At 34.7% G+C, this 22,882-nt stretch overlaps 1 protein-coding gene across 5 annotated transcripts; it reads right to left on the reverse strand.

The window, feature by feature from the left end:
- Positions 1-442: 442 nt before the first annotated feature.
- Positions 443-21,311, reverse strand: LOC6646019 (homeobox protein 5). 5 transcript variants are annotated; one of them, XM_047010374.1, is made up of 8 exons: positions 10,975-11,446; positions 6,689-7,056; positions 6,233-6,618; positions 5,906-6,034; positions 5,273-5,718; positions 3,596-4,487; positions 1,191-1,865; positions 443-1,116 (listed from the first exon to the last, which is right to left on the reverse strand). In XM_047010374.1, the coding sequence occupies exons 1-8, from the start codon at positions 11,429-11,431 to the stop codon at positions 597-599; spliced, it is 3,873 nt and encodes a 1,290-aa protein (XP_046866330.1). In that variant the 5' UTR covers positions 11,432-11,446; the 3' UTR covers positions 443-596. The 5 variants fall into 5 exon arrangements, with proteins under 5 accessions (XP_046866330.1, XP_046866328.1, XP_046866331.1 ...); XM_047010372.1 differs by having other exon boundaries at positions 3,596-4,511; XM_047010375.1 differs by lacking the exons at positions 3,596-4,487; positions 5,273-5,718; positions 10,975-11,446 and adding an exon at positions 20,975-21,311 and having other exon boundaries at positions 1,191-3,455.
- Positions 21,312-22,882: the final 1,571 nt, after the last annotated feature.

Below are 22,882 nucleotides of genomic sequence, written 5' to 3' on the forward strand. Positions count from 1 at the left end.
TATAAGATATATATTTATATATATGTAAAATAGTTAAGCCATGATCTTGTGTTTAGCTTTCAAAAAATATGATTAGTGTTAGGAAAACAGTTTAAAAAGACAAAAACATACAATGAAGTTATTGTTGTTGTTTTTCGAGTTTGTTTTTTTTTTCTGCGTTAGATTTTTGTTTAAATTCGTTCAGTCTTTGTTAATTGAATAACTTGGTTAAAAAAGAAAAGCGATAATGTCGAAAATTTATGTTTTTTTTGTTTGTTTCTGTTTTCTATCGTTTATATAATATATAGATTAAGATATGTACGTGAAATGCGCCAACAATAATTAGTTATATATTATTTCTTTTTTTTTTTCAACTCGTGGTTTTTGTTCGATAAGAAATACTTTCAACTTTTTTTCCATTTTTTTTTTTAAGTATTCGTTTGTATTAAAAATATATTCATTATTCATTAATTATCATGATGATTTGTTTGTTTGTTTGTCTGTTTTTGTGTGTTAAACAACTACATTTGGTATAATGATTCTAGATTCTACCCGGATTCTACTGCCCAGGTAGTAGCTACTGCTACTACCAGAATGTTGATTGGTTGGTTGGTTGGTTAGAGCACAACTCTTCGCACACCGCATTCCATACAGAATTTGGCATGTTCTAATACAAATTTGCCACCACATTCATGACAAAATTTCGACATTTTCATACTGGATGACATGCTGGAGTTGGAGCTAGCTAAAGATTGCTGTGATGTTGTTGGTGTGGGTAACAAATTGTTGTTGTTGCTGTTGTGTGGTGATTGTTGCTGCTGCTGTTGCTGATAGTTGTAATTGCTGATTTGCTGCTGCTGCTGTTGTGGCTGCTGTTTATTGTTGTTCTTATGGTGGACCGAATTATCCGAGGCACTGCTAGAAGATTCAGCACCATCTGGATTACCATCACCAGCAGCCCCTCCAGCAAAGAGACGTTGACGTGCTTTGAGGGTTCCATAGGCAGTCTGTGCTTGGGTGGAGGCATCCATCAATTTGGCATTGGCTGTATGTGGACGCAATAAAGGACCGGAACGTGGTGAATTGGCGGCCAGCTCACTGGAACGTTGACGTGAGAGACTATAAGGTGAATTGCTGCTGTTTAATTGAAGAAAATATTCATTAATTATTAATCTTGATTTGGTTTTTACTTAAAAAGACTTTCTTCTTACCTGCCATAAGCTGAATCGGAACTTAACTTGGAGTTAGCTCCTTCACGTCTAGATGATTGAGATGAGGACATGGGATAGCCATCGAGACTGCTAAATTCATCAGAGTCGCCAGAATGTGAGGATGTTGCAGTGACTATTTGCTCTGGCTTTTGCTGGGCAACCTCACGTTCCCTTTCTTTGGTAGATGACTCTTCGGTTCGCAGCATGGCTCGCCGCATGGAGGCACTGGCATCCTCGCCAAGTTGCCGGAATTCACTTTGCATTTGCTGTATGAGATTCTTGGCATTGTTTAGCTGTACATTGGGTGTAGCATTGGCGCCCAACAGATTTGATGATGAGGTCAATTGAGATTGTTGTTGCTTGACCTTATCATCAAATCGTAAGTCGCTATCGGCTTCCTCTGTATCGCTAATTTTGCTGAATTTGGCATGTTCCGGCTCATTGCCATTGTCAATGTGCAGGACATCGATTTTGGTCTGTGGATTGCCGACCATGTGACGCAGTGAATCTGGGGAAATGGGTGAACGTCCCTGGGCATTGGCCTCCGTTTCAATGCTGATGAATATTTCACGTTTCTGCTGATCTGCCATACGCTTCTCCTTATCATTCTCATGGCTACTGATGCTCGAGACATTCGATTGTTGACGCATTAGCTTCTCATCGCTGGAATCGCATCTGTGGGCAAAATTGGATTTGATCGAATTGTTGGCTACTAAATTATTGTTGGTCGTCATCGTCGTCGTGGTCTGTGGTGGTGTGGCAGTAAAAATATTATTATTTGTTTTCGAACTAGAACGTTTTGTGCGATTCATGAGAAACTCGCGACAATCGCGAAACAAGGGAAATTGCTCCTCATCATTCTCATTCTCGAATGACGAGAGAAATTCCTCAAAATCGAAATTATCGAAGCTCGGCATCAGATTATTGTGACTGGGCATGACCAAAGGTGCCAGCGTGGGTGTAATGGTGGGCATTGGCAGATGGGGATTGGCTAGAAGTTGTTTCTGCTGTTGTTGCCAGCATTGTTCATCGTATTCCATGGATGAGCGATTGGCCTCATCGTCAGCGGAACAACAACCAGATGAGGCATCCTCTGGCGATGCATCGTAGAGGAATTGATTTCGACCCAGACGCATTTTACGCTTGAAGAGATTTCTCGCCTCTCCCGAATGCCGTCGCTGCTCTTGGGTTATAGTCGACTGGGAGCTACTACGACTACGACTCTGTAGTGGATTGTGTGGTGTAGTTGAGCTCGTATCTGAGGGAACGCGATTCGCGACTCCTAAATGAAGATTATCGCAAGCATTGATCAGTTTGGGATCAATGAAGATGCTCTCCAATTTTATGGGCGTGTTGGTGCTGGGAGCTGTTGCAACTGGAGTGGGAGCTGTGATTGTGTTGGGTTTACTACCGATCAATGGAAAAGTAGCACGAGGCACGTTCTCGTTGCTCTCTTTGATGTTACTGGAGGAGGAGTTGACTGAGATTGAATTGGTGGCTTGAAATTGGGGTGGAGCTGCTGTTGCCGCTGTTGCTGGTGGACTCAGGACAGGCAATTGTCCTGGCTGCAATAGACTCTTGGCAGAGTTCTGTTTGCTTAGATTGTTACTCTTATCTTTAAGCTCTTTGCTGGTCATTTCGGCGGCTGCCTTGGCATTTAGCTGCTCCAGATCATGCTCGTATTTAAGAAAAACGGCCAAAGAGTCGGTCTTGGCCACATTACGTACAGGAGCTGGAGACTCTGACTCACCAGGACCATTACTTGGCGTTGGGGTAATACCTCCGCATATTCCCACTCCTCCTCCTCCTCCTCCTCCACCTAGAGGCAATTTCAATTGCTGTTTACGATTCGAGGCACTGGTATCACGTCGTACCACACGAGGACTATGGAAATCATTGCCACAGGCAGCTCGGACAGGCATCTCATCGAATTCCTCGGGTTTGAGGAAGTTACTCGAAATGGGTCCCTCATCGGAGAGGCCACGCTGTATGGTCGGACGATAGTTGGTGGCAAAAAGCGGACGACTGGACAGAAGAGGAGCACGTCGTGTGCCCCGCAAGGATGAAGTGCGTCGAAAATTAGAGATGGGCGTTACTTTTGGTGTGCTCGCAGCAATTGGTTTCGCTGCACTGGTCAATGAGGTGCTCATGGCGATGCTAGGCGTGGCCAATGGTGTAAGATTTGTCACCTCCGGCGGAGTACTGGGTGAACAAAGCTCCTCCAGTTGACGTTTAGCCGATAGAAAAGGATCGTACTTGTCGCCGCTGCGGAAAATGAGATAAAAAACAAAACAAGAATTGAAAATAATGCCGTAAAAACCCAAAATTTTCCACCTGGCCCTTCAGTTAGTTCTAATTGATTGGTCTGGTTGTCGTTGTGGAAACGTTTTCAAATTTTAACAAACCTCTTGACCCGATTACGTCCTCCTCCTCCACTTGTACGAGAACGGCTCGACTCTAGGGTTTGATTGTTACCCGCAGAAGGTGCATCTTTGATGTACATAGTTCCATTCTCATCCTCCTCGAGTAGCACTAGACGGCGACTCACATTGCTGCCCTGCTTAACCAGTGGAGGTAATTTGATGGGCTCCAAATCCTCTTGATCCAAGCTCAAGTCCTCTGGACTACGGGCTTTCATTGTACGACTAATTGTACGTGACTTAATTTGACGTTCCTGATCTTCTAATAACTCAGGAGTGCAATTGTTCCTGGTACGACTGATGGTACGCGATTTTATTTGACGATTTTTTGCTGACGACTTGGCTGGGGCCACGACTTCCATCTCTTCCAATTCGTCACTTATGGAATCGTTATCCAAATCGTCTTCTTCCAGGCGTTCATTGCCGATGTCAAGTCGTGGCAATTGGGCTTGACTTATATTATGACCAAGAACCTCTAGGCTCTGTTTCAATTGAGGCATGGGCAAGGCCTTCATGGGCTCCGCACTTCCGGTGAGCTGTGGCAATTTGTTACTCCGTTTCTTGGGACGACATAGAGTGCGTGTGGTAGTCGTTTCCAATTTGATTTGTATCTCGGCTCCCTCATCTTCAGACCCCGAATACATCACTCGATCGCGAGCCACTCGTTGCAGAGGCACCATCTGATCGTTGTTATCTATCTCGAGAGATTCTGTCGTCTTCTGGGCTCGTAGATCAGATGATGATCCCAATTCTCCGGCTATAGCACGCATTTCAAGGCTAGGATGTTCACGGGTTCTAGGGCGACGACGCGCCTGGCGCACTAGTGATGTGGAGGATCGCGACTTTGTTGAGATTTTCAGTTCTGGTTCATCCATTTCTAAATTACAGGATGGAGTTACGCCTAATGAAGGTTGGTTTTCAATTAACTTTTATATCGAAAGTGTGTGGTTTTCTAATCTACAACTACTTTTAAGGTATGTACTACTAATATCTTAATAAAATACTATTAAGACCATTTCGATTCGTTACTTATTCCTAAAGTAAGGTCATATCTGTATCTCTTAATTGTTGAAAAAAAATAGATTCCCAACATTTTTTTAATTACGATATTCTCTGCCTTTTTGTCACTTCAAATTGGATCATAATATTATACAAGAATTGAAGTTTAAGCTATGATACTTTATGGTTAAATGTTTTATCTTATGGTGATTGAATCGAATAGTTATATCATAAATATAACGAACGATTTTTTGTATTCTTTGATTGCATCATACTAATAAGAAAAAAACTATAAACTAGATATCTTTCAGACCTTCGTGAAGTTAGCATGAGAATTGATAATATATAATTTTATCGGTTATATAAAAATATTTATGAACCATTTAGAAGAGTTCCTCTTGCCTCCTCTATTCCTCGTACTGTTTTCGTTACCCATCACTTCTGGCACTATAATCTCTTTTAGCATAATTAGAAAAAACTAATGGAACTTTATGCCTGGCTGATCTTTTCAAATGTTGCATTAATTAAGCGCATCAGTTGATTTTTAGCCAGAACACGCAACATGATGGTCTTTTCCCCCTATAACGGCTGGATGCCAAAATGGGTCTAAGGGGTTCTTTGTGAGGGTGTGTGTGTGTGTGTGTATGTGTGTGTTACTCCTACCTTTCCGCTTGATCAAACCGTTGAGTTCATCGAAACGCATGGTAACCTGATTAGTTTCAGCTGACATTGCTTCAATCATATCCAATTTTTCATTATTGCTCTGAGCCTTGCGTAGTTTTCCAGTTGATGCACGTGGCACGATTTCTGTTTTATTATCATTATCCAATTTGGCCAATTGCAAGGCCTCACGACTGGCAGCACGGCGTATACGCGATATGGTCTGATCAACCCCATCGCAGGTGTCATTCGCATGCTGATGACGTTTGGAACGTGATTGTAAAGTAGCCGCTCGCTGTGGCGGCGGAGGCGATGGTGGTTCTGGCTCTTCGTCATTGGCCATCTGAAGTTTGACTGAATTCTCGGTAACCGTAGTAATGGATCCTCTCCGTCCTCGTCGTCCTTCGAGACGCGGTGTTGCCGGCTGTTGCACTGCTTTTATTTCAGGGCTAATTGTGGAGTGATTTATTTTGAGGAAGTTTTGTCAAAGGTCACTGGATTGGAGAACTAACTACTTGAACTAACTAGTCTAAAGACAGTTTCTATCTTTTGTATCTCTTTTACGATTAAACAACGACAACCAGAGGCAAATGGGGGGTTAGTAGATCTACCAAATAGTTGAAAAACAAAACTCACTTTTCACTGTGCACGGACGACGTCATGGATGATAACGTCATAAGACTTGGCTTGGGTGCCATCATTTCACCGGCTTCCAGGAGTTCCTCATGATGCGAATATTTATCGCGATTCATCGAGCGTTTCGTTCTAAAATACATGACAAAAACACAAACAAACAAAAAAAGGCAAAGAAACAGAAATGAAAAATGAGAACTAAATAAATGGAAATTCGAAGTGTAAAGAACTGAATCTATATCTTCCACTCTAGCCATTTCTATATATGTATATGTAGAACTCCTAAACCCTAAATCCAAAAAAAACAATGACAGAGCTCTCGAGGCTTACTTTAAATTTGGGGGTTTATATTGCTTTCGAGCATCCAGACGTTCCTTGGCCTTGGCTGTTTCTGTGCTATTGGCCGCTTTGATGGCCGCTTGGACGGCTTTCTCTTTACACCATTCCACATGACGATCAAATGCCTTGGGATTGAAAGTACGATCACAGTGTGGACAACGATCACTGGCCGTGTCCTTAATGCTACGTTTAGGGCGATCAGAAGAACGCTTCGGATCACGACGATCAAGGGCAGGAGCTGCAGGAGCACCTGATGATGATGATGCTGGAGCTGCCGCAGATGATGAGGCTCCACCTCCTGCACCTCCCTCACTGTTGCTAGTTTTACGCTGAGCCTTGGCCTTTGAGTTGCGACGTGTCGGCAAAGGAGTCGAAACCTAAAAAAAAAAAACAAGAAAGCAATTGAGCACTTGGATCCTCCATTTATCGGGGTTATTCCCAACTCACCTCCGGTTGGGCAGTGTCTCGACTTGATAGTGGCGGTGAGTGTACACCTGCCGCTTTCTCTGCATTGGGCAGACCAAAATTCTTGGGCAACACATAGGTTGAGAGTGAAGTACCCTCCCGACGTTGACGTGATGAATCGAAGAGCTTACGCTTCTTGGAGGTCTTCTCACAAATGGCCACATGTTTCCGTAAGGCATTCAAATTAAAGGTACGACTACAATTGGGACATGGTGTTAGATCTGTTGGTTTCGCACTATCGAAGGGGTCCTCGGAAATGGGTATAGAATATCCCGTGGTCAAAGGACCGGGCGGTGGGACATCAATATCCTCGCCATCACCACACTCGTTGTTATCGGAATCCGTGATGCCTGTTAATATATGCAAATCAGTTCCAAAAAAATAGAGATAGTTTTTCTCGATTTCAAAAGAAATTCGTTATTGTTATTTTATATTATTTTTGTTTGTTTTGGTTGTCGTTTGGATGGATTCAGTTAGCAAAGTTAGCTGAGAGTATAGAACCGGTTGAGTTGATTCTGTATGGCTTAAAAACTAAAACTGAATTTCATTTCATTTAGAAAACGATAAACAAAAAAAAACCAATTCAAACGACAAAAGTAAAAAACACAACGATAAAAGCAAAAGTCTCTTAGATTGAAGGGGAAATTTTTACCCCCAACTCCAAAATGAAGTTCATTTGAGTTTAGTTTGTTTTGGATTTTCTTTTTTCTTGTTTTTGGGCGCCTGGCCAAGTGAAAATCGCATTCCCAAACTGTAGACAATGGGCCAAATCCTCGAATAATTTATGGGCCCCTTCCACATAAATATCTTTTTGGATGTGACTTATTCAACTCAAACTCTTGAATCTCTCAGATATTCAATTTGCTTTCGGTGTGTCTATGTGAAATGTTGTAATAACCAAATTCGGCAACTAGTCCATGCCAATCTTTGAGCCATATTGTTTTATGAGATACTTTTATATTTATTTTATTTCTCTAGATTTATTTGGTTCGTTTGTGGGCGTATCTTTGAAAACAAATTGGTTCGATATCTGCCCACGGCGTGAGATATGGCAAGAATTAATAAAGAAGAAGATCTACTGAGAAAAGACCGAACACAAAAAAAAAAAGTTGCATTGAACTCAAATTAAATGTTTTGAGCAAAAGAAGACATGGAAAATCTATTTTAGATTTATTAGCCATTTAGTATAAATAACTATAATAAGTCTGCTCTACGACATCTGGTTATTTCCCCCCTTTTGGATCGTGGGCGATATACAGAATGATAATGAAGAGGTATGTATGACATTGTCTATATAATCTTCACCCACTAGCAATAGTTGCTTATTACATCAATCAGAGACACGCATCTGCATTGCCTCTTCTCCTCCTCGCCGATTCTCTTTGACTTTAAGTAGTTCTCATTTGGAATGCAAATCCAATTCAATATTACGCATAACTAGCTGAGAAGTGGGTGAATAAAACGCAATAAAACTATGGTTTATATGCATATTATGGCCACAATAAGATACTTTCTTAACGGTCTCTTTTGACTTACAACACAGTGCAAAATTTCAATCATGAACTGTGAGAAAAAAAAGAAACTGATAAGAAAACTATAAAAAGACTAAAGAAACTATCATATCTACGTGTTCCTTATAAGTCAGTTTTAAAGCTCTACTTATAAGGAACTTCTTTTCGGGAAACGATAATAATGATAAAGAGAGTCTAAGGTGACAAATTGTAGAAGACATTCATAATAAAAACGATTATTTTAAGGTTTAAAATTATATGAAATAAAAATATATAAAAACATTTTAAAGATATTTACTTCGAGAGTTGCAACGATTCAAAATGATTTGATCTGATATAATCTACCAACCAAAGATTGTTAAAAAATTTGATAATTTTGTTTCCAGGTATTAAGAACTTTTGTTTTAAATGTTGATTTAAGAAAGTAAGATAAAAAGTATTTTAAAAGTTGTAAAATTGTTTGCCTATTACTGTAAAGAATAATTTGCATTGCTCTTTGTACGATCTTCAAGATATAATTTACTTTCCAAATTAAACGTTTGTATAGCGTTGATTTGATAAGTCGAAATTTTAGATAAATAATTGCTTTAGTCTTTAAATTGTTGGACATATAATTGTATAAATATTTACAGTTTTTCGTAGCAAATAACAAATCTTTATAAAATGGATCAGTAGCCGACTAGTATGTAATGTCGAAATGGTTAAAGATCCGAAATTTAAGAAATCTTTATACTTATAATAGACAGTTAAAATAATACGAAAAGTGTTTTTATAAATAAAATTCTTAGAAATTGTTTAACCACAGCTAATATATTTTAAATACCACAAAAAAAGAGTAACTTAGATTATTTTTAAAACAACAAGAAACAAAAAAAAAAACATTTTTATCAATTGTGACTAAAAATACTTTCTGATTTATAATACTATGACTTATTAAAACTTCTCTTCTACACTTACTCAAGGTTTATAGAAAACACGGACGAAATTATTTTAGAGTTATTATTATTATTAATTACTATTATTACTAAGTATAAGGCCTTAGAGTTATTAAGAAATTATTTTTCTGAAATTGATTCCAAATTATTTTTATATCAACGACAAATGAACTCATTTTATCAGGCATATGAATGAGGTCTAATAACGAGTTAGATTTACTTATATCCCATAGATTGGATCTTTTCTTTGAAATCATTTGCAAAGGCAACATTCTAGAGACCTCAGAGAAGTTATTCGATATTCTCATCTTTCGATTACAATAAGGTAAACTGGAAAATGTCTATCATTCCAAGGGTTAACTTCATTAGAATGTGATTCTACCTTACGCTAATAAATTTATAACTATCAACAAAAAAACTTTTCAGACTGACAGATCAGATAACATTTACAATACCGATTAGACTGACAGTAGGTCTAAAGATTCTTGGAAATAAAAAGATAATGTAATCAAATAAAAGAGATATCGGAAGCTAAGTTAGATGTGGTCGAAATGTAAATGCCCTTTTAAGTAAAATAATTTGGGGACTAAATATCTATGACTCAATGATTCGAGATATATAAGTAACATTCCAAGCGATATTATTAAATATTTAAAGTTGTTTTAATAAATTTTTAAAAGTTTACGAATGATTAACTTTTGTAAGCTTTAGGATAATATTATCGATTATTTGACATAATTTATATTAATGTTAGGTTTATTGTTTAGTTTTTAACAAAACCTAATCCAACTGAATTGAATTAAACATTAAAAGACCTGAATTGCTTTACCAATTAAAACTATATCATTATATTATGTATACATATTTTCTAAAAATTATTCAGATTGCATTCTTTATGAAAGATGATTAGAGTTTCATATAAATGGTGTTTAAGATCTCTCTTGCTCTTTAGATCAAAAATACATATCTAAATGCAATCCACTTGAGATTTTCGAGATGAAAAGCAAGATATTGGCAATAATTTGAATTTAAAACCAATTAAAGTTCACTAGAGGCAATAGCTATATACAGAACTGATTGAGTAGCATCTTTTTGTTATTTTAGTTTTGACTTTTCTTTTGGTTTTATGCTCGTTTTTTTCTTATTGGGCAACAAGTTCACTTAAGTCGCCAGTTGAAATTTTTGTTGCATAAGTAAAATGTAAACAATTTCTGGTTCTTGACCATAAACAATGCATATAAAACTCGCTTGAGTACACATTTTGATGGGGAATAACAGTAGCAGGGGCTACTGGGCCCCAAAAGTATTTGGTTACGAAATTTTTGTAGTTTAGGGCAAGAAAAGGAAATTACAGGTGCCAGATAACTGAAGGTTAAACAAATCTCAAAATGCAGCTGCAAACGCAAAGATATGGAAATTTTTACTAACTTTTGGTAGATTATTCGCATTTGTTTCTGAAGAAGTTCGACCCTAAGCTAAACCTATTGAGTATGACATCATTCACTCTCTGTTTAATTCAACTGATAAGCTCATTTGGTAGAGAGATTAAATTATTCATGTTGCTGAACTCATTTCTCAACTCAAAATTAATTGAATTTCTGTGTGTTTAACTTTCACTATCAGTAATTATTTAGAAATCTTTTTTGTAATTTACTTGATTTAATTGTTGACGCATGCAAATTGTTAGTAGTAGCATTTAAACTATCGATGTTATTGATCACAAATAAAACATGTTGCACTTGTAGGTTAGTTGTTGTTGGTGTTGTTGTTGGCGTTGTTTTTGCAGTTGCTGCTGTCCATAATGGAGGCATGGCCGACTCACTTGACTTGGCATTGGGTGGCTGTTTATTGTTTATAATATTATTGTTGTTGTTGCTGCTGTTGCGTCTCAGAGAGAAGGTGTTGCATACGCGCGAAAATGTTGACAGATGATGTTGCCGTTGCGTTTGTTGTTGCTGCTGCTGCTGCTGCTGCTGTTGCGCCTCACTAAGCGACGACGAGTTGAAAGAACTTCGTTGTGGCGGCTGTTGAAAAACATTTATATTGCCTTTGCCATTTCCATTTCCACTAACATTTCTATTTCCATATTCATTTCCATTTCCATTTGGTGGGGCATTTTCATTGCAACCATTTTCCACCTTTTCACCGACCAATAGTTCATTTAATTGTTGATACTCCTCGAATATTCCACGACTATGACGTTTATTGATTTTATTCAATTGTTGTTGTTGCTTTTGTGATTTGGATTTGAAAATTTTATTCCACATTTTTTTACTCATTTTGTAGATCGTTTGTCACTCAGTTCGAAATAGCCATTAATTATATTTTTTTTTTGTTGTACGTTTCTTTTCGTTTGTTTTCGGACCGCCTTAAGGTCTAAATGCGCCGGCGTTTCATACGCAACTAAAAGCGGCAACAGCAGCAACAGCAACAACAGCAGCAACAGCAGCAACAGCAACAACAGCAATCAACTCAAAGTTGATGGCAATGCACAGTGGTGAGAGTTTCTTTTGAAAAACATTTGCATGAAAGTCCATTTTAAAGTTGTTCGAATCTACTAAAGTTATTCAAGTTTTGAAATCTTTAGAATTAAAACAATGTTTGTTCAGCTGTTGATCGTCTTTGAATTCGACAAGGTGAATTTTTGGAAAAATTGTGTTCAAAATGGCAAAGAAAAGTCTAAAAACTGCTCCAAATTTTGGTCAATATAAGGTTTTAGTGTTAAAAAATTAGAATCTAATAATATCCAAAATTACAACTACCAGAAGAAAATTGTAATTTTATATATGAAATTTATTATTAATTTCAATTTTACATTTACGTTTTAGTCTCTATTTTAATACCATTATAATTTTAATGGAATATGTTAAACTATAGTTTATTTATATTTTTTAACTAACTAACTGCAAATTAGTATAAAAAATAACATAATTAAATGAAGAAATTATACTATTTAGATCATTTTGTTTTTATTGAAACTCTTGTTTCAATTCTTAACTTCTTTGTAATAAAAAAAAACTTTAAAGGAAGTTGGCTAGTTTTTTAGTGTTTCGAGTCAATCATATTAAAATATTAAAACTAAAGTTTTAAAAACATATTTTTATTGAACGATATATTTTTAGTTTTTAACTATTTGAAGAGCTAAGTATTATTTAAAGTAAGAATTATTGGACTTAAACTTTAAAAAATTTGTTTAAATTTTTAATTTTTGGAGTAGGTACTATTAATTAAAACACTCAAGCTGCTCTTCTTAATGTTATAACAATCCTCTTGTTAATGTTATATATATAAAAAAAAGTGAACAAATTACCAACTAAAACATCTTAAGGCTTTTATTTTGTTTGAAAACAATTGGTAATTATATTTTTAAAATATTGCATTGAGTATTTCACTTCATTTTATGGAGAAATTTAAATATATTTGTTCAATGACTAGTAAAGTGAATAACTTTATTGAATTCAATGTTTTAAAATGGGCTTAGGTTTTCTTTATCACCTAATAGATGTAGTTTTCATAACTAATAAAGTTTCGAAATTAAGTTAATATTTCAAAATGGATTCAAATTTATGATCCAATCCATGCTTGCACGAAACGAACCACTGTGCGTTGGCGGACAGCAACTTATGTTGGCAACTTTGAAGCTTGTTCAGCAACATGTTGCCGAATGTGGATTTTGCATGCAATTAAAAATAGCTGTTGCACTCCAGTTTTTGGCTTTGGGTGTGGGTGTAGGAAACAGCAAATGCAGCAACAACAAAGACAGCCATTCTTTTCCATCTCTTCTCTCTGCTTTGGTTTCTTCCCCCCTCTCTCACTCTCTGTCTATCTCTCTCTCTTTCTCTGTCTGTTGTCTTAACGGCTGATTTATTTAAAACCATTGCCTTTGCCATCAAATGTTGCTGAACCTTTGGCTTGCTTAGACATTTCTCACTTCCTCTCTTCTTACCGACGACCTCTCTTTCTTTTCTTTTTCTTTCCCTTTTCCGTGTGTGCCTGTGTGTATATGTGTGTGAAGTCAGAAGAAGACTGACAATTTCCATTTGAATGGAAATCTTTCACCCAACTTCCTTTTTAAAATCCCAACATAGTCGGACAGTCATTCAATCAGTATTAGACATCAAAGGCCTTAATTTCCCGCGAATGAAGATTGTTAACTACCACTTGGGTGTAGTCTAAAACATATATACATACATATATATATATATATCCATAATTATGTCCAGATTTGGCATAAAACTCTGCAGAGTTGCATTGCATTGCATAAGTCAGCCCAAAAACACAATAAATAAACAGCTGGCCATGGATATATTGGTGGAGACACATACATATTTGGCGGTGGCTGCCTAAATTAACTATAATTTTTAATGGGCACAATGACTTTTAGGTAGATCTTAACTTATCACAAGAAAGAAATGTACCTATATATTTTTAAAGGCTTAGTCCTTCCCTTGGAGAATAGATTTCGAATATTTTTGTACTCATTTTAAAGATAAGTCGGAAAATGAATATCATACTTCTATTATCTAAAAAAATTGATCGAAAAATTTTAAGGGTACACTAAATATTAAGGATATTCTATGACCAATCGATATTTTTATGCTTCCTATAAGAAAACTCATGCCTTTTTATATTAAGTTTTGGGGGTATAAAGGCAACAAATACTAACAAATTTCAAAACAATTTAATTTTTCTTAAAAACTTCATATTATTGTCTATGCTTAATAAGTTTTTTATCAAGCTTCTTTTAAACTAAATTCTACTGAGGTGGAAATAATTTCCAACTAAAAATAGAAAGAAATTGGATATCTTGAGAAATCTTCTCCATATCATCCTTTTAGAAAACCTACTGAAAGCTAAACAGACTTTAATTTCATATCTTTTCCTATCTTTAAATTTGAATTTTCTACATTCTGAAAAACTTTTGAAATCCGTTTTTAAATAACCTTTAGCATTTTAAGTCATCTCTAAGTTATTATTAACTGAAATCTAAATAAATTTTGAAACAAAAAATTATATTTATTTAAATATTTTATAAGTAATGAAAGTATTTTATACAAGTATTGAAAAATCAAGACTTTGCAAATATTTAATATAATTTTAAGTCAAATAAAAAATCATGGATACATTTTTTTTAGCATAATACGCCAAATCTGGAAATTGTCTACATTAAGTTGAGATTTATCTAAAATAAAAAATAACTAATTTAAAAACAAATCTAAAACTAATTAAAATCTCGTACATTTCAAGCTATTTTTGAAGACTGCTTTAATAAGATCATATGTCCTAAATCTAGAGATAAAAATTATAGGCAAGTTCTATTTGTGGCAGATATATAAAAAGTATTTCGTGTTTAGAGTATTTGTCGTTCGTTGTCAGTTGATCAAGTGTTTTGCCTTATATGTATATATGTTTCTTATTCATTTTTGTTGTTTGTTTCTGTTTTGGCGACTGCTTCTCTTTTTTTCTCTTAATTGAAATGCGAATGCACTTTTGAGTATCTCCGCCATCCGCCACCATCTTTGGGGCCACATGATCCCCATTTGCTTCAGATACAGTCAACTTGATGCTGTCGCTTATAATAAATCACAAATCTGGTGCATCCGTCCGCATCCCGCCCGACCTCCTCCTTTGGCTGCACTCTGGCTTCATTTGCCATGACGTCATTGAAAGAATCAAACTCTTATGCAAGTTTGCTTTCATTTTGTGCAAGAAACAAAATAAGCAAAACTCAAACAAAATATTGTCGAGTAATGAACTTGAGCTATGCCATTCCGATTTATCGAACCAACAACACGAAAAAAGAAACATAAACTTTTTTAAGGCTTTTTTAAGAGGATATTGAGGAATGGGGTGAGTGGAGGGACCGGACGGGGGAATGGGTGCGGTAGCCAGGGGCTTAGGTCGCCCACGCGTTTTGACTTTGATTTGCCCATTAAAACTCTGCATATAATTCTCTTATAATTGTCACGCTTATGGAAAGACAAAAATAGAGAGACAGGAGAGAGAGAGGGTAAGAGAGAGAGATACAGGGAGAACAGTTCCGATTTTTCATGCTTGAGAAAAACAAACTATTTACATACATCTAAAGGGGCGCCCAGATGCAGATTATAAATATATACATAAAGTAAAGTTTTCGTCTATTTGTTGTTGTTATTGCTTTTTTTTGGGGGCAAGGCGCGCCCTGAAAATGAATATGTGAACTATAAAGCAATGTTTCATACTACATATACTTCAAAATGCACTGCCAAAAATTTCGTGATCAAAACTGAAACTTCAACACATTTAAAAAAGACGCCAAAAATCTTGGAAATGTTTTTACAAAATTTAAAGGCTTAAACCCTTCTTTGATCTTGAAAAATTTAACTCGAAACTCTAATTTTGTACAATTAATATTGAAAACTAGAATTTTATTTTAATCCTAAGACAAAAAGATTATCTGAACTTAAATTTTATTCAACTAATTTTAAATCGTTTAGAAAAGAAATTGATTAGTTTTTAAATTCAGGCCTTAATCTTATATTAAACTTGGCACTTTGAAATCATGCGATTTCAAATAGAATGAATACTAGAATTCTAAATTTTCTATTTTATTCAAAAAATTTGCGAATCGTAACAGAAATATCTAGAAAATAGTTTTGTAAAAGAACTATTTCAAAGTTCACATGGGATTGTGTAAAATATTTCAATATGAAATCCAAAAATTTTCTGAAATTCAAAAATTAAGATTTCCACTTAGGAAACAGTCAAAATTCTTTTGTTAGTTATTAATAAATAAATTGTATTACTTTTTTTATTTAAATAATAAGTCTAATTCATATTTTAATTGTTATTTCATTACAATTACAATTGTTATTTCATTACAATTACAATTGTTATTTCATTACAATTACAATTGTTATTTCATTACAATTCCTCCAAGAGGCTGCAGATTTTAGAATTAAACGATTTATATTTCCAGTTTTTTAGAATTAGACACAATATTTGATTTCAGAGTTTGCTATATTCCAACTTTTTCTAGAGATCACATAGTCTTCTGATACAAACTGTTACATGACTCTAAAAAAGAACCAATTTAACTGCTATGTATAACAAACTAAATATTGTGCTGCATATTCGAAGATTTAGATAGTTTTGATATTAAAAGTACCCTTTTGGAACTTTAATTCAAAGCTCTAATAATCTAATTCCTCGCCGTGTATTTGAAATTATAAAATGCACTCTCAATGACTTTTCTCAATGGTCCCAACAGGCAGCCTCATCCATTCGTCTCAGTTTTCTTCACCATTTTCCACACTCCACTTTAGGGATGATGATTGTTCCTCTCTCTCGCTCGCTGTCTATATCAACAACATGAGGTCGTATTTTCTACTAATTAAGTTCTATTTCTTTTTGTCGACAATCGCTTCACCTCTCTTTGCCGCCTTTATCTTCCTGTACCCCTAGAAACCATTAGTTTTTTCCTCTCCTCCCGCTGCCGTTCTCCATCCTATCACCTCCTATATCAAAACGAAGCCATTTCAGTTCATTGGCGCTTCTTCTCCTATCTATATCTCTTTTTTCTCTCTCTCTCTCTCTCTCTCTCTCTATGAGTCTGTGTGTGTAACTACTAAATATTTTTGGTATGTTTTTCCATTTTCGCTTTTCATTTTCAGCCGCAAAATGCCGAACATCGAACGCATTTTGCAGATTGCACAATTTTCCTTCTTCATTTGTTTCTTTGTTTTTTTTTTCTGTTCTGTTTTTGTAACAAATTGAAGTTTCTTTTGTTGAATTTGTAGTTAGTTGTTGTTGTTGGTGTTTTGTGCTGATTGCTTTTTAGAAAGTGTGAATGTGAAATACTTTGTATTCGTATCCGATTCCAAATGGTTTTTACCCCACAACATTTTCCACATAGGTGTGAGAAATATTTGGGCCATTAATTGAGGTAGGTAGGTAGTTTTCAATTGGATTTGCTTATTCAATAGGGTCAAAAGGTAAGCCAATTTGTTTTGCTTTTGAAAAACAAGAGAGAGAGAGATAGATAGAGATAAAGGGGAAAGGGAAACCTTTCTTTTTAATCTAAATATTCCCATATCGTCCTCTAAGGCATTCAAATCACTTTGAGAGTTTTAAGTGTTGTTTGTTAATGCAAGAAATGCCTATTATCTCTCTCTCTTTCCATTAGATTGCCCTTTTCATTCTCTTTCTGAACAGAATGTCAATTAAGTTTATTGATAAAACAAACAAAATAGCTCGCTTTGTGGCCATTTCTCCCACACTTGGCCAACGATATTGTTAACAAAACGATGTCAATCTTATGCTTAAGATGGCTTAGGGTAGTTAAATTGATTTAGCTATGTATAAATCAAGGGAGTGAGTAAGATTTTACAAATCATAGCCATGTTATTGTTCTTTTCTTAATATGGATTCGATTATCTCATTGTCTGGACTTTAGATTTTGTCAGGAATTTCTTAATCTTTGGATTCAAGGATTGATTGCCAATAGAGAATCCAAAGTGTGTAGTTTGGTTTCGACAAAAATAAGTTATAATCCTCATTTTTAGAAACAATGCCTTAGGTCATACTTTAGTATTTATTCCTTAAATTTTAAAGTTTGCGACACTGTAGAATAGTGTGTGATCAATGTATCAAAGGTCTTCTTTAAGTTGGAGCTAAAATAATCTATATAACACTTACTTTGTTATACATTTGAGACCTTTAATAGACGGTAAATAGTTCAATATTTGTTTCGACCTTCCACAACAAAATTAACATAATTGAGTCCTACCATAAAATTTTGTAATGTTTAATCGATATCCTAATCAAGATGGAACTAAATTTAAGACTAATTACTCTCTATAATAAAAAAATAGCTAGAGTAAACAATTTGGTAAGCTGTTAAAAGAGGGGAATAAAAAAATAAATCACATAAACCTAACCTTAGTACATATATCTCTCTTAATTTCCTTCTAACTTGGATGTTGGAAACTATCAAAACTCAACGAAAATTTGTATTTTATAACGACCTTTTGTTTGGATTTTTTATATGTATAAAAATATGGCTTTAAGTCCTAAGATTTTTACAAAAATATCAAAAATAACTAAGCAAAAAACTAAACCAAATTCAAAATTCTTTTCATCACAATAAAATGCTTAAATAAATTATTTAATTTCATTGTTTTATGTTAACATTTTGCTTGCAAATTCTGTTTACTTCTTTTTGTAGGGGGAATTCTACTACTTAAGTATGATATTAGGTAGCTGCACGACAACACTGTCCCGACTGTGGGTGACTTTTTGGCGAGCTTTTTTACCGCTTCGTCAAGCTTTTCGTTGCCAATTTTAGCCGTTACAAACTACAACTTTGCGAGACAGAGAAAAGGAGATTGAAATTGGCAATACTCCCACCCAAAACAACAAAAAAGCAGTTCAGACAGATAAAAAAAAAAAAAATTTTTGGCACCCATTCAAAATGCATCAAAGTGAAACTGGTTTCAAAATCACTTTATGCGTTTTTATTGTATTTGGGTTTAAGTTTTTTGTTTTGTTTTGGTATTCCAGCAATGTTTGGAACCAAAAACTGGTTTCCCCGACTATGGAATGTTTTAGTTTCATTCTATGTGGGGGTAAGAAAAAAAAACAAATGAAACTTGTATCTCAGAGACATTTGTCTCGACTTCACCACACAAGCAAACAGTTCACTCTCGAATGTAGTTCAATGTCAAGGAAATTTCAGCCAACTTAACTCCACATAGTTAGAGTGGGTCTAGTTTTTCTGTGTGGGTCGAGCCACAAAGTGGGTCACACCCAATTGGAATTATTAGGCCCTATCAACGTACGCATCCGTATATGAAGAAAAGTTATTATAATTATAATTGCATATAAATCAGTCAAATGGCAATGAATAGCATTATCATCGAGTATTAGTTAAAACTGGCACGCAATTTTGTGGTAACGTGACTTTCATGGCAAAACGTCTTTTGTCTGCTCGATTTCTGTCAAAAGAAACTTTTAGTTAAGTGGCATTTGAGAGGAACCAGGGGATATATATAGTTGTATGTGCTCGTATTTAATTTGATTAATTTTAATTGAATTTTATGTCAATATACTGAGAATTTGCTAGAATTATTATGCCTCCCACGAATTGAATGTGCCTTTTTGAGGCGCAGTTCTCATACCCTTTAAATGTCAGCACACTTGTTAATAAAAAGGGCATATCAGAAAAACTTTCAAGGCCAAGATTATGGTCTCCATTGTGGGTGTGTAACAAAATGTGTGTGTGTCTTGTGGTTGTGCAGAGGTTGAGAAAGACCTCGCCCTTCAGCAAAAAAAAAGAAGGGGAATGCCATGACTGACACAATGTGGTTAAAAGTTCTTTAAAGTTTTTCCCGTTGACGCCTTATTTTGGTAGTTAATATTCATATGTACAAACATATAGAAAAAGAAAGCAATAAAGTTCAGAAAGGATGTTCGACATTTTTACTTTAAGGCCTAGTTCAAGTTGTAGATCAAGGTTTACTTAGCAAATCAATAATGAAATTTGTCGATTTATATTCTGAAAGTTTATTAATCTTTAATATTACTTATTCTCTTACGGATTTTACTATATTTATAACTACATAAGTACATACTTTAAAATCGTACACGTTTATATACATAATTTTACAGTATGTCAATAAACAGCATAATGGAAGTTTAATATAAAGGTGGTTAACCATGTTAAAATAAACTCTAGAATCTATAAGATATATAAAATATTTGAGGTGAGTTAGATCTACCTAAAATACTTCGTACAGGAAAATGTGTATACATATATGTGTGAAAATCTCCCAAGTGAGCCACCTAAAAAAACATTTGCGTATTTTTTACTCAAAAGTACCTATTTCGATTCATATGAATAAAGGAAAAATTCATTTTGAACAGTTTTCAAAGATTTGAACTCGCTGTTTTTATCAAGAATTTTTTTTACCCTGGCCTTTTATTAGGCAAATATCTAAAAATAGTTTTTTGTTCTTTTGTCTGAGCCGCGTAATTTCAAAATATATTATAATATTTTGAATATATATTCATATGTTAGAATTGTTAAAATTGTAAGTTTTTTTGAATATATTCACAAACTGTTTACCAAAATCTCAATTAATGCAATTAGGATGTCTCATTTTAAGGAATTCATTTCCATTCTGAAACTAAATAGCTGTCGCTTAAAACTAAAACCAAAACAAAATGCAATAAATTATTTTAAGCTTTTCTATTAACTTATATTTTTGCACACATCTATATAGACTAGATGTTTTAAATACTAAAGGCCCAAATGGTAGGTGATTAGCTAGTCTGCAAGATTGAGAACAAACTTTCTTGTCTACTTAAACTTAACCTTGATGGGGTAAAGGAGAATTTCAAACAAAAAGTGTGAAAATTAAGATAGAAGTCTTCAAGTTTTATAAGAAACTATTAAGACCGGTTTTTCTGCAATTAAATCTTGGCAATAAAATCATTTGCTACACAATTCTCAAACACTTTCCATAAACAAAGTCATTTAAATGGTTTCGCGCCTGCGCGGAAGTTACTCCAATGAGTCTTTTGCTTTTCCCTTATGAACTTTAGTATATTTATAACTGAGTATTTAAGCTAGAATCGTAGTCGTAGTTACATATTTGCCTAGATTGAAATGATGATTTGTTTTTGCTCGTTTTTATTATTAGAACCTCCTCCCACAGTCTCCCCCAAAAGATGTCTTATACTTATTTATTTATAATGTGATTGTAAATTACAGCCAATCTTCTGATCAGCTATAGCTACTAGGCCTTAAGCTAATGCCTTATACTTATGTGTGTTTAACTCACCAAAATCAAAATGATACATTGTGGGTAAATCTCGTGGCGTTGTGGTCCTTGTCACCGAGTTCAGGTTACCCAAATTGTTGTGCAGCGGAGACTGTGGAGGAGTGGCAATAAAAATTGCCTCCAGCTGCTTACATCTATTTGAAGTTTCCATTTTTACACACTCTCACACACACACACCAAGACACAGAGTGGCCAAAATAATTTATGCAATGAACTTTCTGTTTAAAAAAATTTTCCTCTTTTTTTGGGTGTCTTGCGACTTCCGTGCGGCTTTTTGAGTCGCCAGCGCTTTGAAACGCTCAAAAAGTATCTTTCACTTAAACATGCAATCTGTTGTTGCTTATTTTTTCCTCTCTTTGTATATTTTAATATTTATTCATTATTGCTAATTAATCATATTTCGTTTTCACTGCACTTTCAAAAAAAAATATATAGCAAACCAAAAAGTCCGACTTTGGTAATAATTTTGCCTAATGTTTTGTTGTTTTCACAATTTTTAATGCACGCTATTTTTTTTTTTTTTTGTTTTTATTTTTGATTTTTGTATCTTTTGCTTTTGTTTCAGCTTCTTCTCTTTGGCTCTTTGTGATTGGTTCACATTTGAAATACACGCTTTGTTCGAAGTTTGCAACTTTTTCACATTACCACCAAAATCATATGGAAATTATGCCTGGCATACGTATAATTTAAATGGCCCCTCGACCGCCTCCAAAGCAACACCAATTTCAGGCTCCTCCAAAATTTCGATTTCCACTTTGGTATTCGTTAGCTGCAAAAAAGAAAAAAGAGAAGAGGGAAAGAGACAAAATAAATAAAGGTCAGAGCGTGAGATTTTTTTTATATGGTTAATCAGAAAACTTTTTTGTGGCAAGGAGTGTTTTGGTTAAAGCCACTCAACTCAACTCCCTCTCTATAAGTATATATCTCTTTTCTCGATTTCTCATTTTCCAATTACGTATTTACATGGATGACGCCAAACACATACACACACACACACTCACAGAAGAAAGATAGGCGAAAAAACAGAAACAGAAACAAGGCAAACAAAAACAACATTCCGCCAATAAAATGAGGCTAAGCTTATATTAGCTAATTTGCAAAAAAAAAAAAACCTCATGAATGTATCTAACTGAATACGCAAAGCCAAGTGGAGAGGGGGAGAATAGAATATGATGAAATCGTCTAAACTTAGATGGCCAACAAAAATGTTGGTTGCGTTTTTTTGGGTTCGTCTCACGTCATGAGTGAGACAGAGAAATGAATTACCCACTAATAAGTCACATTAATTAGCTTTTAATGTTCATTCAATTTTTTTATATATTATGTACTTTCGTTTCATATCTATATGAATCTTGATTTAGTTTTCCTATATAGATGTCGTTCGTTGCGCAGTTGAATTGACACTGAGACATTTGGAAATTGAGTCACAAGAATGTCTCGTCTTCTTTTTTATTTCAGTCTCGTTTAATTGCAAATGAAAGTGAACAAACATCATGAGGCTGCCATCATTTTAGCAATTGAAATTGAAGCTTAGTTTACAATACCCTTTCGAAGGGGCATATCTATTTATGGAACATGAATAGTTTATCACAAAGAAATGACAATCAATTAATTACTATAAGAGCTCTTAGAGTGTTTATTAGAATGTGATCATATTAGCAACTTGTTGATTTTCTTTCTCCAGATGACTTTCATAATATCTATAACTTTAATTAACCCTTTCAGAACAGTATTGCCTATGGACAACATTGTCTTTATGAGCTAAAAATCATTCTCCGATATTTTTTATGGATCTTTTTTAAGTTTCTTTATTAATGAAGTTTACGTATTCATTGAAAATATGTACCACTCGGGACTAATGTTAAACCATGACACCTAAGGCCTTAAAATTAATTTTGTTTAATATTT

Source organism: Drosophila willistoni, assembly GCF_018902025.1.
Source record: "Drosophila willistoni isolate 14030-0811.24 chromosome 2L unlocalized genomic scaffold, UCI_dwil_1.1 Seg72.1, whole genome shotgun sequence".
Classification (NCBI taxonomy): Eukaryota; Metazoa; Arthropoda; class Insecta; order Diptera; family Drosophilidae; genus Drosophila; species Drosophila willistoni.

Bases quoted from the DNA above. Each gene is read 5' to 3' on its own strand.
- LOC6646019 (XM_047010370.1), bottom strand. From the start codon at position 11,431: ATGAGTAAAAAAATGTGGAATAAAATTTTCAAATCCAAATCACAAAAG. The intron at 6,035-6,232 runs GTAAGCCTCGAG...CATGTATTTTAG, and splicing joins TATAAACCCCCAAATTTAAA to AACGAAACGCTCGATGAATC. The intron at 1,117-1,190 runs GTAAGAAGAAAG...TCAATTAAACAG, and splicing joins TCCGATTCAGCTTATGGCAG to CAGCAATTCACCTTATAGTC.